Consider the following 13,604-nt stretch of genomic DNA (forward strand, 5'->3'; position numbering starts at 1 on the left):
GGTCTTGACAGACCCAGGGTTTTTATATATTAGGATTTTGTTGATTTCAGAGAGGAAGGAAGAGGGAAAGAGAGATAAAAACATCAATGATGCAGGCCCCCTATTGGGGAGTGAGACTGCAACTCCAGGCCTGTGCCCTTGAGCAGTACTGAACCTGGGAACCTTCAGTCCGCAGACCAATGATCTATCCACTGAGCCAAAACAGCTAGGACTCACAGTGTGCTTTAGTGACTAAATATATTTGCAGCTCATTGTCACAATGCACTAATTTTCTAATTAGTTACTAATTAGCACTATTTTTTTAAATATAAAAGAGCTCCTACAGATCAATAAGAAAAGGCCTAAAGACCCAAATTAAAAGTCAGCAAAAGAAATGTATACACAGCATGGAACCAAATATAACCTCTTATACTTTTGAAAAGATGCTGATACTCATAATAAAAAACATTCATTTAAAAGTCACAGTGAGAACTACCTCACACCCATTGGAATGATACAAAAACCCCACATATACACAGAAAATAAATGTTGGCAAGGATATGGCGACATTGGAACTCGTGCACTATTAATGAGAATGTAAAATGGTGCAGCTGCTATGGTAAACAGTATAGCAGTTCTTAAAAAAATTTTTAAGTAGAATTACCGTGTGACTCAGTAATTCCACTTCTGAATATTTGCCCAAAAGAAATGAGATATTTGTATATCCATGTTTGTGACAGCATTATTCACAATCACCAAAAGGCAGAAGCAACTCAAGATAATTTACTCTGCCACATATGTGATTTGACATATGATCAAGGTTTTCTCATTGCAACATGATTGGAAACAACATAAATAGCCATTGATAGGGGCTGGAAAAATAAATTATTACCATCCACTATATGCAGCTGTTAGAATTAGGATACACAGTATGTGCTGAAACAGAACAATCTCCAAGGTAGTGGCTAGTGTGCAAAAGTATATGTACTGTGCTACCAGGTGTTTAAAAATAAAATGAAAAAAATGTCAGTCTATGTTTTTTTCTAAAATAACTGCAAGTAAAGGCAAGAAACTGCTAACAGGTAACAGTGGTCACTTCAGTTGTGTCTACAGAGGAAAACTAGATAGCTAAGGGACAGGGTTGGAAGAGAGACTTGCTTTCCACTATTTATCACCTTTACCTTTTAAATTTAATACCATATGCAGGTATGGTGTATTCAAATTTTTTTAATTAAAGAAAAAGAGAGGTCACCCTGGCCGGTGGTGCTCAGGAGTTAAGAGTGTCAGCCTGCTCACTGAAGAATCTCAGGTTGGATTCCTGCACAAGGACACATACCTGGGTTGCAGGTTCATCCCTGGCCCTGGTAGGGGCACATTCAGGAGGCAACCAATCGATGCGTCATGTGTCTTGCATTGATCTCTCTCTCTCTTTCTCTCTCTCTCTCTCTCCTCCCCTCCCTCCTTCCCTTCCATTCTCTTTAGAAATCAATGGAAAAAATATCCTTGGTTGAGGATTAACAAAAATAAATAAATAGATCAATCAATAGATAGATAAAAAGAGAGACTTCAATGCATGCATATAAGCATAACCAATGGATACAGACAGTAGGGGGGTGAGGGCCTGTGCTGGGGGGGTGGGAGCAGGCGGGGAGAGGTCAATGAGGGAAAAAGGAGACATATGTAATACTTTCAACAATAAAGAATTAAAAAATAAATAAATAAAAAGAGAGGTTTCAGTCTACAAGGGAAGAAACAAAATAGACACTGTGAGCTCAAAGCCCTGTGCTGAGTGCCATGGGAACAGAGGAAAGGCATCTCCCATAGCCCGAAGGGATTGGCGATAGCTTCTATCCGCCCTCAAGGAAGAACTTCCTGCTATTGAATCGGGAATAGTTGTGCACATTTTCCTGAGCATCGGTTTGACTGTATCTTCCAGGCAGATCTATAAATAAATTCACCAGCTAGCTTTTCCTTTCCCTTTGGCCATTAAACACTATAAGCCAAATTCGTGACCTGCACCATGCAGGGTGGGCAGATTTCTATGGTAAGCATTTAGCACTGGCCTTGTACTTGGATCCATTTTATGTTTCTGCACTTGGTTTTCTTTTCACCTGTTTCTAATGCTCATCTTTCCTTAGTCTATGCTTCCCTGTAAGCCACTTTATAGCCTTTTTGGTCTAAGTTGGGATAAGTGGGTGAGGGCAGAAAGGGGGAGAGGGAGAGGGGAAGAAAGAGAAGATAGAGGTTATAAAGCAGTGCCCGTCGTTTTTATTGGCTCTATCATGTAGATTAAGTGAATACTGTAGTGCCATTGTACAGAGTGGGGTCCTCAGACCAAGCAGCATCGTCATCACCTGTGAGTTTGTTATACATGGGTCTTCACCCAACCTACTAAATCAGAATCTTTGTGGACGAGGCCCAGAAAACTGCTTTAACATACTCTCCTGATAATTTTTATGCACATTAAAGTTTGAGAAGCATGGGGAAACAAAAAGAATGTTGATTTCTAAACATAAATACTTTCCATTTGCCCCATCACACCCATTGTGTTGGCCAAGTAATGCCAGCCACTACGATAAATAATGTCAAAAATTTATTAGCTTTATACAGTAAAAAATTTATTTTTTGCTCATGTCACAGTCCAGTATGGATCATGGTGGGGGTGGAGAAAGCTGTCTTGTTAATTTGTTCAGCAAATCAGTGTCCTTTCACAGTGAGGCTTTGCCATCCTCTACACCAGTGGTTCTCAACCTTGGCTGCACATTCGAATCACCTGGGAATCTTTGTAAAATCCTGATTTCTGGGCCTCATCTTTCGGAAATTCTGTTTTTTTGTTATGGGGTGAGGCCACAACATTAGTAACAAAGAAACAAAATTTCTGGAGGATGACGCCCAGAAATCAGGATTTTAAAAAGATTCCCAGGTGATTCTAATGTGCAGCCAAGATTGAGAACCACTGCTCTACAACAAGCATGTCAAACTCAAAGGCTAGCAAGGGGCAAATAAACAAGGTTTAAATTTATGTGGTCTGCAAAAAACAAAAGCTTCAATTTTTATAGAAACATACATTTATTTCGATAGAGACATGCTGAATACAAAGGGCTGAAATAAACAAGTAATCATTAATGAGTATTTGTTGTGGGCCGAATTCGGCCTGCGCGCCACAAGTTTGACATTCTTGCTCTACACCCTTGGACTCCTCCTCTGGATCCTCTGCATTCACGAAGCAAGGGAGTGGCAGGTCTGAAAGTAACACCTACTTTCCTTCCACAGTTCCGTTGGCCAGAACCCAAAGACATGGCCCTCTTAACTAACAGGAGGCTGGGAAATAGGTGTATCTGTGGAGCTAGGGGGGAAAGGAAATGGCTTTGGTGAACCTTCTCTACTACACCCATGGACCTAAATGAATATCAAACTCCACTTGTCATGTTTTGGTTTTGTTTCATCTTTTTAATCATGTTTTATCTTTTCTTTTTCAACTCTAGCACTATGGGACTGAGTACCACTCTCTTTGTGATGGCCTTCCTGCTCTCTGGTAAGAACCTTTGGTTTTATAAAGTCCTAGAATCCTTTCATTGTGTTAAGTCTGACTGCTGCAAGCCCAGGCCTGAGACTTGGTGGGTTTTATTCACCTTCTACCCCGTGTTGCACAATACCACAGGCAAAAAAAGACTTTGGTGGAGAAGAAGGAAACATCTTTGGTGGAGAAGAACAGATATCTCAGCTGATAGCAGGCCTGGCCTCAGATGGAGCCCTATCCCTTCTGTGCATCCTTCTTTTCCATCTCACAAAGGAGGGTAGACGCGTCTGTCCAGTAGCACCCAGGAAGCAAAGAGAAGTCCCTCCTCTGACATCCCTGAGGCTTAACTCTTTTGCTCCACACATACTCCTTTCTGGTCTTCTCTGTTTCATTTCTGGAAGTCTCAGGCTTTTAGGAAACAGCTCATGGGCTTCTAAAAGCCTCCTTTCATTAAGGAGCATTGCTTTCCATGTTCCATACCTTTCCTCTCTTCCTCCTCTACCTCCCCCACCCGCCCACACCCATAGATCATAGTAGCCACTGCTTACTGGGAGAATAAAAAACCCCAGCCCTGCTACTACCTATTTTAGTGACCTTCAGCTAATTGTATCAGCCGATTTACTATGACGCTAATGAAGCTGAGCTGCAGGGTTTCTCACTTGCACAAGCTCTATCCAAAGCCCCTCCAAAATCCCATGAGGGGCCCTACCAGTATGGTCACATGTCATATGCTTTGGTAAAATTTTCGACAGGTATCTTACCCACAATAAGTCAAGACCACGGCCTTTCTTTATTGCAACTTTTCTCTCCATCGCATTCTCAGACAGTTGGCAGGTATTATACTGGCCATGGGCATTTTGAACTTGAATTCTGCATTTTTTTTCTTAAAGGGATCCCTGCCCCCAAAAGGAATTTTAAAAGTGTCATGCTTCACAGAACTTGGATCTTCCCTGTTTGCAGCTCCTCTCTGAGTTTCAATTTCTTCATCTGTTAATGAGTTGGTGGAGGTTCCTGCCACCCTGTGACTGGGTGCCTTTAGTTTCCACTGTCCTACCCCTTCCAGCTGCTCATTTACCCCACCCTCAGCACAGAGAGGGAAGCGCTCTCACACACCCATCCTGGTGTGGGGCAGACAGGGAGGGGGAGCTGAGCCTGCACTTTGGCCATAGCAGGACCAGGCCGCTCCTGACTCCCCAGCCCAGCCATGAGTTCAGCTCTGCCTGTGGCAGTTCTAGATCTCCTCAGCCACACTTGGCAGACCCTCTTTGGTTGTTTTCTCCTCAGCCACACCTATGCAGACCCTCTTTGAGTGTTTCTCCTCAGCCACACCTATGCAGACCCTCTTTAGGTTTTGTCAACAGATGATTCAGACAGATGATTCATTTGGTTACTGACAGCAGCAAGTGGGGAAATCATTCACTGAAATAGAGGACAGGGAAGTTTGAACAGAGTAGGTATGGGCATCTGAATAGCAGTATCCAGCAGGCAGTTGGATATGGATGTCTGGAACTCTAGTGAAAGTTATTGGCTGAAGATTAGCATCTGTGAATTATTAGTTTATATATTTGGTAGATGAATCCATGCTTATTTGTCCTCATGAATTTTCTTTTACTAAAGGAGAAAAACTAGACAGAGTGTAGAGAGTAAGGAGATCAAGAGCAGGCACTCAAGATAATCAGTATTTAAAGGGTGATCAGAGAAAACTGACCAGATCAGTGATTGGGAAAAAATAGAGTTTCAAGGAGAGATGGCCAGCAGCATAATGGTCAAGAGAGTGGTCAAATAAAGTGAAATCTGGAAAGAGCTCTGAATTTGGCAATGGTAGGAAGTCACTGACAATCTTTGCCAGGGAAGTTTCAGCAGAGAGGTGGGGGGGCAGAGGTTTGGAATGAAGGCAGCAATTGCTGCTTACTCTTTCAGGGAGTTTGACTATAAGAGAAAGAGAAACTAAAAGTAGTAACAGAGGGAACCATGTGAGGAAGGGAGAGGGTGGTAAGCAGGGTGAGCAGCTCAGAGGCCAAGTTAAGTGGGATAAGATTTATAATGTCACCAGTTCAAATAATGGAATAATTTCCTTCAGGGGCGCTCAAACATTCAATTGTAAGAACAGATATGAAGATCAAAAGTAGAGTGTGCTTAGGATGAATTCTGCACAAAAGGGCAAGTTTATTGGAATTGCTGGCAAAAGAATAATTGAGCCCTAGCTGGTTAGGCTCAGTGGATAGAGCGTTGGCCTTCAGACTGAAGTGTCCCAGGTTCAATTCTAATCAAGGGCATGTACCTGGGTTCCAGGTTCCATCACTGTGCGTGTGGGAGGCGATCAATTGATGTGCCTCTCTCACATAGGTGTTTCTCTCTTTCTGTCTCTCCCACTCCCTTCTACTCTCTCTAAAAATCGATGGGGGAGCCCTGACGGGTTTGGCTCGGTGGATAGAGCGTCGGCCTGCGGACTCAAGGGTCCCAGGTTCAATTCCAGTCAAGAGCATGTACCTCGGTTTCGGGCACATACCCATTGGGGAGTGTGCAGGAGGCAGCTGATCGATGTTTCTCTCTCATTGATGTTTCTGACTCTATCTCTCTCCCTTCCTCTCTGTAAAAAAAATCAATAAAATATATATTTAAAAAAATCGATGGGGGAAAATATCCTTGGGAGAGGATTAACAAAAAGAGAGAGAGAGAGAGCCCTAACCGGTTTGGCTCAGTGGATAGAGAGTAGGCCTGCAGACTGAAGGGTTCCGGGTTCGATTCCGGTCAAGGGCATGTATCTTGGTTTCGGGCACATCCCCAGTAGGGGGGGGGTGTGCAGGAGGCAGCTGATCAATGTTTCTTTCTCATTGATGTTTCTAACTCTCTATCCCTCTCCCTTCCTCTCTGTAAAAAAATCAATAAAATATATTTTAAAAAAGAGAGAAAGAGCATGATTGAAAAGATATACTGTCACTATGCTGTCCAATATGATAGCAATTAGCCACATGTGGCTATTTAAATTAGTTAGAATTAAATAAGATTAAAAATTCAGTTTTCAGTCACACTAGTGATATATCAAGTGCTCAATGGCTCAGTGATAGTGGCCAGTGACTACCATATTAGTCAGCACAGATACAGTACTTTTCCATTGTTGCAGGGCTCTTTTGGAAAGCACTGAGCTATAGGGTCTAGACTGGATGGAGTTGAGGTCTTGATGAAGTAAAACACAGATATAGGTGAAGTAATTGAGCAAATGTTGTGGTCAGAGATAGGTACATTGATGTTTAAGGTTCTTAGAGCAGAGCTGTTCTTAGAAATAAGGTTTAGGGTTATGTCATGGGAGAGGGGCTGCTAAAATAGTCTGTGGATGAAGATCTTCGGAGTGGAAAAGATCAAAGAACTTTTAAGCAAGTGTATTGGTGAACTCATCCTTGCTGAAGTCACTCAAATTGATAGTAATAATTGGTCGAAAAGAAAGATCTGTATCTAATGCTAAAATGCTCAGTGAACAAGGAAGTAATGATGTTGCTGTTAGTCGCTGACAGCAATGAGAGACTGGGACACCTCAAAGGGGAAGGGTGTTGCACAAGGTCTCCATGAAGTATGCCAAAAGAAGCAGTGGCTGGGACAAATGACGTCCTTTGGGTAGGGCCAGAGTTCAATGGAAGCACAACCTTGGGGAAAACATTTGATGAAGAGATTGAAGATATAGTTTATTACAGTGGAATGAAGTTTCCAGAGGGCCTCATACAGGGTGTGGCAAAAGTAGGTTTACAGTTGTGAGTACGTGAGACAGAGTTTGTTCTTGTATTATTATTTATTAATTAAAGGCCCGGGGCATGAATTCATGCATGGGTGGGATCTGGCCAGCCCACCCTGATTGGGCTGATGGGGTGGGCCCGGCTCGGGGAAGGGGCTGCGGGTGGTTGCCTGGCGGCTCTGCCCCCTGGTCGAACTCCCAGTGGAACTTCCGGTTGAGAGGACAATTTGCATATTAGCCTTTTAATATAGGATATATTATTTTCCATACCAACAACTGAAAACCTACTTTTGCCCTACCCTGCATAACATTGAAGGAAGTTTAGTAAAAGGAGGAAAATTCATAAGTACAGATGACCCTTGACTATATAAGACATGCATTTGGGGTAGTAGCCAGGGAAGAATGAAGTCCCACATGGGGTCAGAGACCTCACAAGTTTAGAAGACTATAGTTTTTGTGTGATAGTCAAACAGTATACTGCTGAGGAAGTTCTCATGTGTCTTTTGAAACAAACTCCTTCAGCTGTTTAGGGAGGTATCTAGATGGATTCTTGAGTTCCTAGCTCCTGACATCATCATAGCAGTCAGTTATAACTAGACCTAGAACATATCTATCACCCAAGTGCTGGGGAAGGAGAGACTCTCAATGCTTTCCCACTAATGGAGTCCCAGTGAGCCCAGTAGCTATGTGGTCTAGGATTTGGGGTCATAACAGGGGAGGCCTGAAGCCACTTAGGGAAAATAGACTTTTAGCTAAATCTTTCCCATATTGTAAGGGAGGGGCTTAGCATGCGTAGCTCTACGTGATGTCATGGAAGCCAGTGGTTGGTGAGGAACTGTGGAGTGAAAATTGTGAAATACTTTCAGTTCCACCCAGAATGGGCTTCAGACTGATTTCCATTCCAGATTAGGAAAGAGGGTTTGGATGGAAACAAATGTTCTTGTCATAATCTCCTCTGTTTCACTCAGAGACAGAGGTAGAAACCCATTACTGCAGCTTCTCAAACTGGAGATTTTTTTTCTAAGTATATTTTTATTTATATCATAGAGAGGAAGAGAAAAGGAGAGAGATAGAAACATAAATGATAAAAGAGAATCATTGATCAGCTGCCTCCTGCATGCCCCCTACTTTGGATTGAGCTTGCAACCTCAGCATGTGTCCTGAGCAGGAATTGAACCCTAACCTCCTGGTTCATTGTTCGATGCTCAACCACTGAACCACACTGACCAGGCTCAAACTGGAGCTTTTGTTAAAATGCCAATTATGACTCAGTAGGTCTGAGTGGGGCCAGAACATGTGCATTTCTTTTTTTTTTTTTTTAAATCTTTATTGTTCAGATTACATTTGTTCCTCTTTTTTTCCCCCCCATAACTCCCCTCCTCCCAGTTCCCGCCCCACCCTCCGCCCTCACTCCCCACCCACTGTCTTCATCCATAGGTGCACGATTTTTGTCCTGTCTCTTCCCGCATCTCCCATTCCCCTTTCCCCCCCAAGAATAGTCTGTCCATTCCCTTTCTATGTCCCTGATTCATTATAATCACCAGTTCATTCTGTACATCAGATTATTTATTCACTTGATTCTTAGATTCACTTGTTGATAGATGCATGTTTGTTGTTCACTATTTGTATCTTTACCTTTTTCTTCTTCCTCTTCTTAAAGGATACCTTTCAGCATTTCGTATAATACTGGTTTGGTGGTGATGAACTCCTTTAGCTTTTCCTTATCTTGAAGCTCTTTATCTGACCTTCAATTCTGAATGATATCTTTGCTGGATAAAGTAATCTTGGTTGTAGGTTCTTGCTATTCATCACTTTGAATATTTCTTGCCACTCCCTTCTGGCCTGCAAAGTTTCTGTTGAGAAATCAGCTGACAGTCGTATGGGTACTCCCTTGTAGGTAACTGAGTTTCTTTCTCTTGCTGCTTTTAAGATTCTCTCTTTGTCTTTTGCTCTTGGCATTTTAATGATGATGTGTCTTGGTGTGGTCCTCTTTGGATTCCTTTTGTTTGGGGTTCTCTGCGCTTCCTGGACCTGTAAGTCTATTTCTTTCACCAGATGGGGGAAGTTTTCTGTCATTACTTCTTCAAATAGGTTTTCAATATCTTGCTCTCTCTCATCTTCTGGTACCCCTATAATTCTGATGTTGGTACGTTTGAAGCTGTCCCAGAGGCTCCTTACACTATCTTCGTATTTTTGGGTTCTTTTTTCATTTTGCTTTTCTGGCTGGGTGTTTCTCGCTTCTTCGAATTTCAAATCTTTGACTTGATTCTTGCCCTCCTCTGGTCTGCTGTTTGGAGTCTGTATAATATTCTTTATTTCAGTCAGTGTATGCTTACTTTCTAGATGGTCCTTTATCATACCATCGAGGGTCTCATTAGATTTCCTGTACATCTCATCAAGTTTATCGACAGACTCTAGAAGCCTCTTGAGAGACCTCAAAAGTGTGGTTCTGAACTCAATATCCTCCCTTGATAGTTTTGTCCTGTTTCTTTGTCTCCGCATTTTTTACGCTTTCTTGGTACACCCCCTAGTAGTCTTTGTGTGCAGTCTTGTTGTAGTTAAGCCCTGATTGTTGTAGTTAATACTAGAGGGATTTGACCACCAGGCTGACCGGCTGTGAGAATCAGCTGTGTGGAAAACTTCTGTCCTCTGGGGAGGTGCTAATCTAGCCTTTGCCTGAGGTGATCCAGCAAATGGCTCTGCGCAGGGCTTGGGCAGGGCGGGATCAACAGGGCGGGTGGAGGGAGCAGTTATGGCTGCTCTCAGTCCCGGTCCTAGAGGCTCTGCTTCTCAGAACCTCGGCAGCCACTGCAAACCTCGGAGAGAAGGCTGCTCTCAGATTCCAACTGATGCCAGACAATCCCGCTTCTCCCGTCTGAGTCTGAGTCCCTAGAGACTCACCCGGATCTGGAGCCCAGAGTCTGAGACTCCCTCCTGATTGAAAAGGACAATCGCGCCCTCAGCCACCAGCCCGCTGTGCGCGCGCACCTCAGTACCTTTATATTTTCCACACTGCGCCTCTTCTGAGCTTCGGTATGCTGTTCTCTTTCCTTCTAGTTGAAGAGTCTCTCCTCAGCCAGCTTTCCTGTGGTTCTGGGTGATGTCCGTTCCGTCTTTTAGTTGTATATTTGAAGTGGTTGTTTGCGGCAGCAGTCTCCGGTGTTTACCTATGCCGCCATCTTGGTTATCCTCTCTCTCTTTTTTTTTTTTTTTTTTATATATTTTATTGATTTTTTACAGAGAGGAAGGGAGAGAGATAGAGAGTTAGAAACATCGATGAGAGAGAAACATCGACCAGCTGCCTCCTGCACATCTCCCACTGGGGGTGTGCCCGCAACCCAGGTACATGCCCTTGACCGGAATCGAACCCAGGACCTTTCAGTCCGCAGGCCGACGCTCTATCCACTGAGCCAAACCGGTTTTGGCACATGTGCATTTCTGACGAGCCTTCCCTGATGCTGATGCCTTTAGAACACAGGCCACACTTTTGGTTGGTAGGTGAAGAGGGGCACAGTTAGACATGTGGATGAAATAGCCCTTTTAATCTTTTGGAGAGGGGTCTTAGGTCAGAGAAGTTGGACTGATTTGTGAGTGAAGAGAGTGGTTGGGAAGGAGAAAAGGTACTGTGAGGCTCAACAGAGAAACAACCATAAATCAGAAAGACAGAAGCCTAAGGCTAAGTCATCTCCAGGCCCAGAAGACACAATTGATCCCTGAGTAATAATCTAATATTGACCACTAACTGGCAGAATTTCCAACTGTGTTTGGTTTCTCTGTTAGGTCGTTTGCCCTCATTTGGCAAGTCACTGATATAACCCAGTGATCGCTGCTAGAAGCTTTTACAGTAGGTGGCACCCTTACCTTATCATTCAGAGTTTAGCAAAGTAGGAGCAGGAGCCTCAAGGTTGCCTTGTAAGATAATTTCTCAATATAGTAAATCTTCTTTAAGGCCCCCTTTCATTATTGTTTCGGGTTCCCAGGTAGATTTTTCCACTTCCCTCCAATATGGGAATGTATTCTATATGGATACTGCATTTGTATACTTTCAGGTGGTTCACAGAGTTCTACTGAGCAGAATGTAATAGGTGGTGATTCAAATTTGTGCCAGCTCTCACTGATGCCTGGAGTCCTCTTCCCTTCAAATTTAAGACCACTACCAACCCCCTTGATTATTTGTTCTCACTGGGCCATTCTGCACGCAGTCCAGTTTTGACAAGTGCATGTCATTGTTATTTGTCCTTCTACTTTCTCTTGAAAGAGAAACTCATGGATTAGATCAATTCAACTTCTCCTAGCACCCCTCAACAAACAACTTGAATGAAACTACTCTTCTCTCTCTCACCAACCCACCTCACTTTCCTCCTTAATAAAGTCCTAAACAATGGAGCTTTACTTAGAACCCGCCTGAACTTCCTCTCCAAGGTGGCAGCTAACTTCATATTAACTAAGAAACAGCATTTCCCCCCAACCCTGCACTTCTCACCCACCACTAATTTCTTGGCCAAGTCTCAATTAATTCCATGACTCAGAGTAGGTCCTACAAAAACCCTATAATCAATCACATTTTTAAAAAGTTTTATTTTTTAATTACAGTTTACATTCATATTATTTTATATTATTTCAGGTTAGACAACCATATACTTTACAAAGTGTCACCCTGATATTTCAAGTACTTAGCACCATACATAATTATTACAATATATAATCAATCACACAAAATCCCTTCCACAAACTCCAAATGTCCTTGGAGAGGAAAGCCTTTCTCTGAACTCTCCCAGCCTGTCCTCCAGGGGTTTCAAAAACTGCCAGAGCAATGCATCCTGGGAAGAGCAAGTTTATGGTAATTGAGGTTCCCCCAATACTCCAAAAAGCACATTCTCACCTTCCCATCTATGATTCATTTTCAGTATTTCATTCATGTGCCTTAAATGGTCTTTGACTACCACAATCCCAAACAGCCATCGCATTTGCTCAGTTCTCTTTCTGATCCCTGAAAGAGCTTAGAGAGGTCACTGAGATTAGAAGCCTTGGTTGGCTATGTATGTCATTTCCAAACTGTACTATATCCTTGGGAGAGCTGTCCATGAAATATGCAGTCATAAGGGAAGCTCTATACAGGCTAAGGAATAAGGGGATGGGGAGGAAAAGGGAGAGTTTTTGGTGATGGTGTAGAAGTAATGGAGCCTGTAACAGCTGCAGTGAATTAGTGTTCAGGTTATAGGAATGTAACAGATGGGCAAATGAGTTGTCCAACTGCTGGTTTTCCCTGTTTTAGGATTTAAATTCACAGACCCATAGTACTGGATAGATCCTTAGAACATTTGGTTCACTCCTTCATTAAACAGATAAAGAAACTGAGCCTCATAGCAGTTGCAGTTTACACAAGGCCACACAGATTTAGTTAGCTGTAGAGTGAGAACAAAAGTCCCATCCTCCAGATGCCAACACGTATGCAACTGTTCCAGAGTTTAACATCTAGTTCCTCGATCTCATTACTGATAAGGTAGCATCTGGGTATTATATAAAGAAAAATGGAGTTGTTGCTCTTGTTCTTCCCTCTTGTTTCTCCTTCCCCAATAGCCATCTTTCTTTTTTTTAGGTGCTGCTTCCATGAAGAGTCAGGCATATTTCAACAAAACTGGAGACCTTCCATGTCACTTTACAAACCCTGAAAACATAAGCCTGGATGAGCTGGTAGTATTTTGGCAGAACCAGGATAAGTTGGTTCTTTATGAACTATTCAGAGGCAAAGAGAATCTTCAAAGTGTTGATGCCAACTACAAGGACCGCACAAGCTTGGACCAGGATAATTGGACCCTGAGACTCCACAATATTCAGATCAAGGACAAGAGATTGTATCAATGTTTCATCTATCATCGCAAAAACCTCCAGGGAATGACTCTCATCCACCAAAATGATATCGACCTATCAGTGCTTGGTATGTTGTCAATGGCATGTCCTGATCCCTGGCCTTCTAGATGAGACTGCAGTGATCAGGGAAACACTGGTGGGGGCAGGGGTGACCTATAGAGAGAAGGCAGAGGACAGTCATTTCTGGGAAATCCACTTGAAGGTAATGCAGGGTTTGGGAGTAGGGAACTAGAAGTCCTTTGTACTTTGTATAGTTTGCTTCTGAAAGATCAGTAAGAATTCGCTTTGGGGACAAAATAGAGCTAACTAAACAAAGGTAATGTGGCTATGTAAAACCATGGGTAATTTTTCCATTACTAAGTTTATATATCACATAGACCTCAAATCTCTTTTACATTTATTTTCTCCTTTGGTCCAAGAATTCTCACCCCCTGAATCTTTGCCTGGAGCTCCTAGTGAGGGTGACAGCTAAGTAATTTGGGTTTTCCCTTCAACATTCCAGAGATT

General features: G+C 42.8%; 1 protein-coding gene across 6 annotated transcripts in view; it reads left to right on the top strand.

Moving 5' to 3' along the window:
• The window catches only part of CD86 (CD86 molecule), a 95,296-nt gene that overhangs the window by 44,198 nt on the left and 37,494 nt on the right, over positions 1–13,604 (top strand). For all 6 annotated transcript variants that reach the window (XM_070406306.1, XM_070406308.1, XM_070406305.1 and 3 more), the window contains exons 2-3: positions 3,465–3,514; positions 12,826–13,164. In XM_070406306.1, the coding sequence (XP_070262407.1) occupies positions 3,465–3,514; positions 12,826–13,164 (389 nt within the window). The remainder of the gene's footprint in view (positions 1–3,464; positions 3,515–12,825; positions 13,165–13,604) is intronic.

This window comes from Myotis yumanensis, unplaced genomic scaffold (genome assembly GCF_028538775.1).
Source record: "Myotis yumanensis isolate MYYU_CA2020_CCGP unplaced genomic scaffold, mMyoYum1.0.hap1 SCAF_2, whole genome shotgun sequence".
In the NCBI taxonomy this organism is placed as follows: Eukaryota; Metazoa; Chordata; class Mammalia; order Chiroptera; family Vespertilionidae; genus Myotis; species Myotis yumanensis.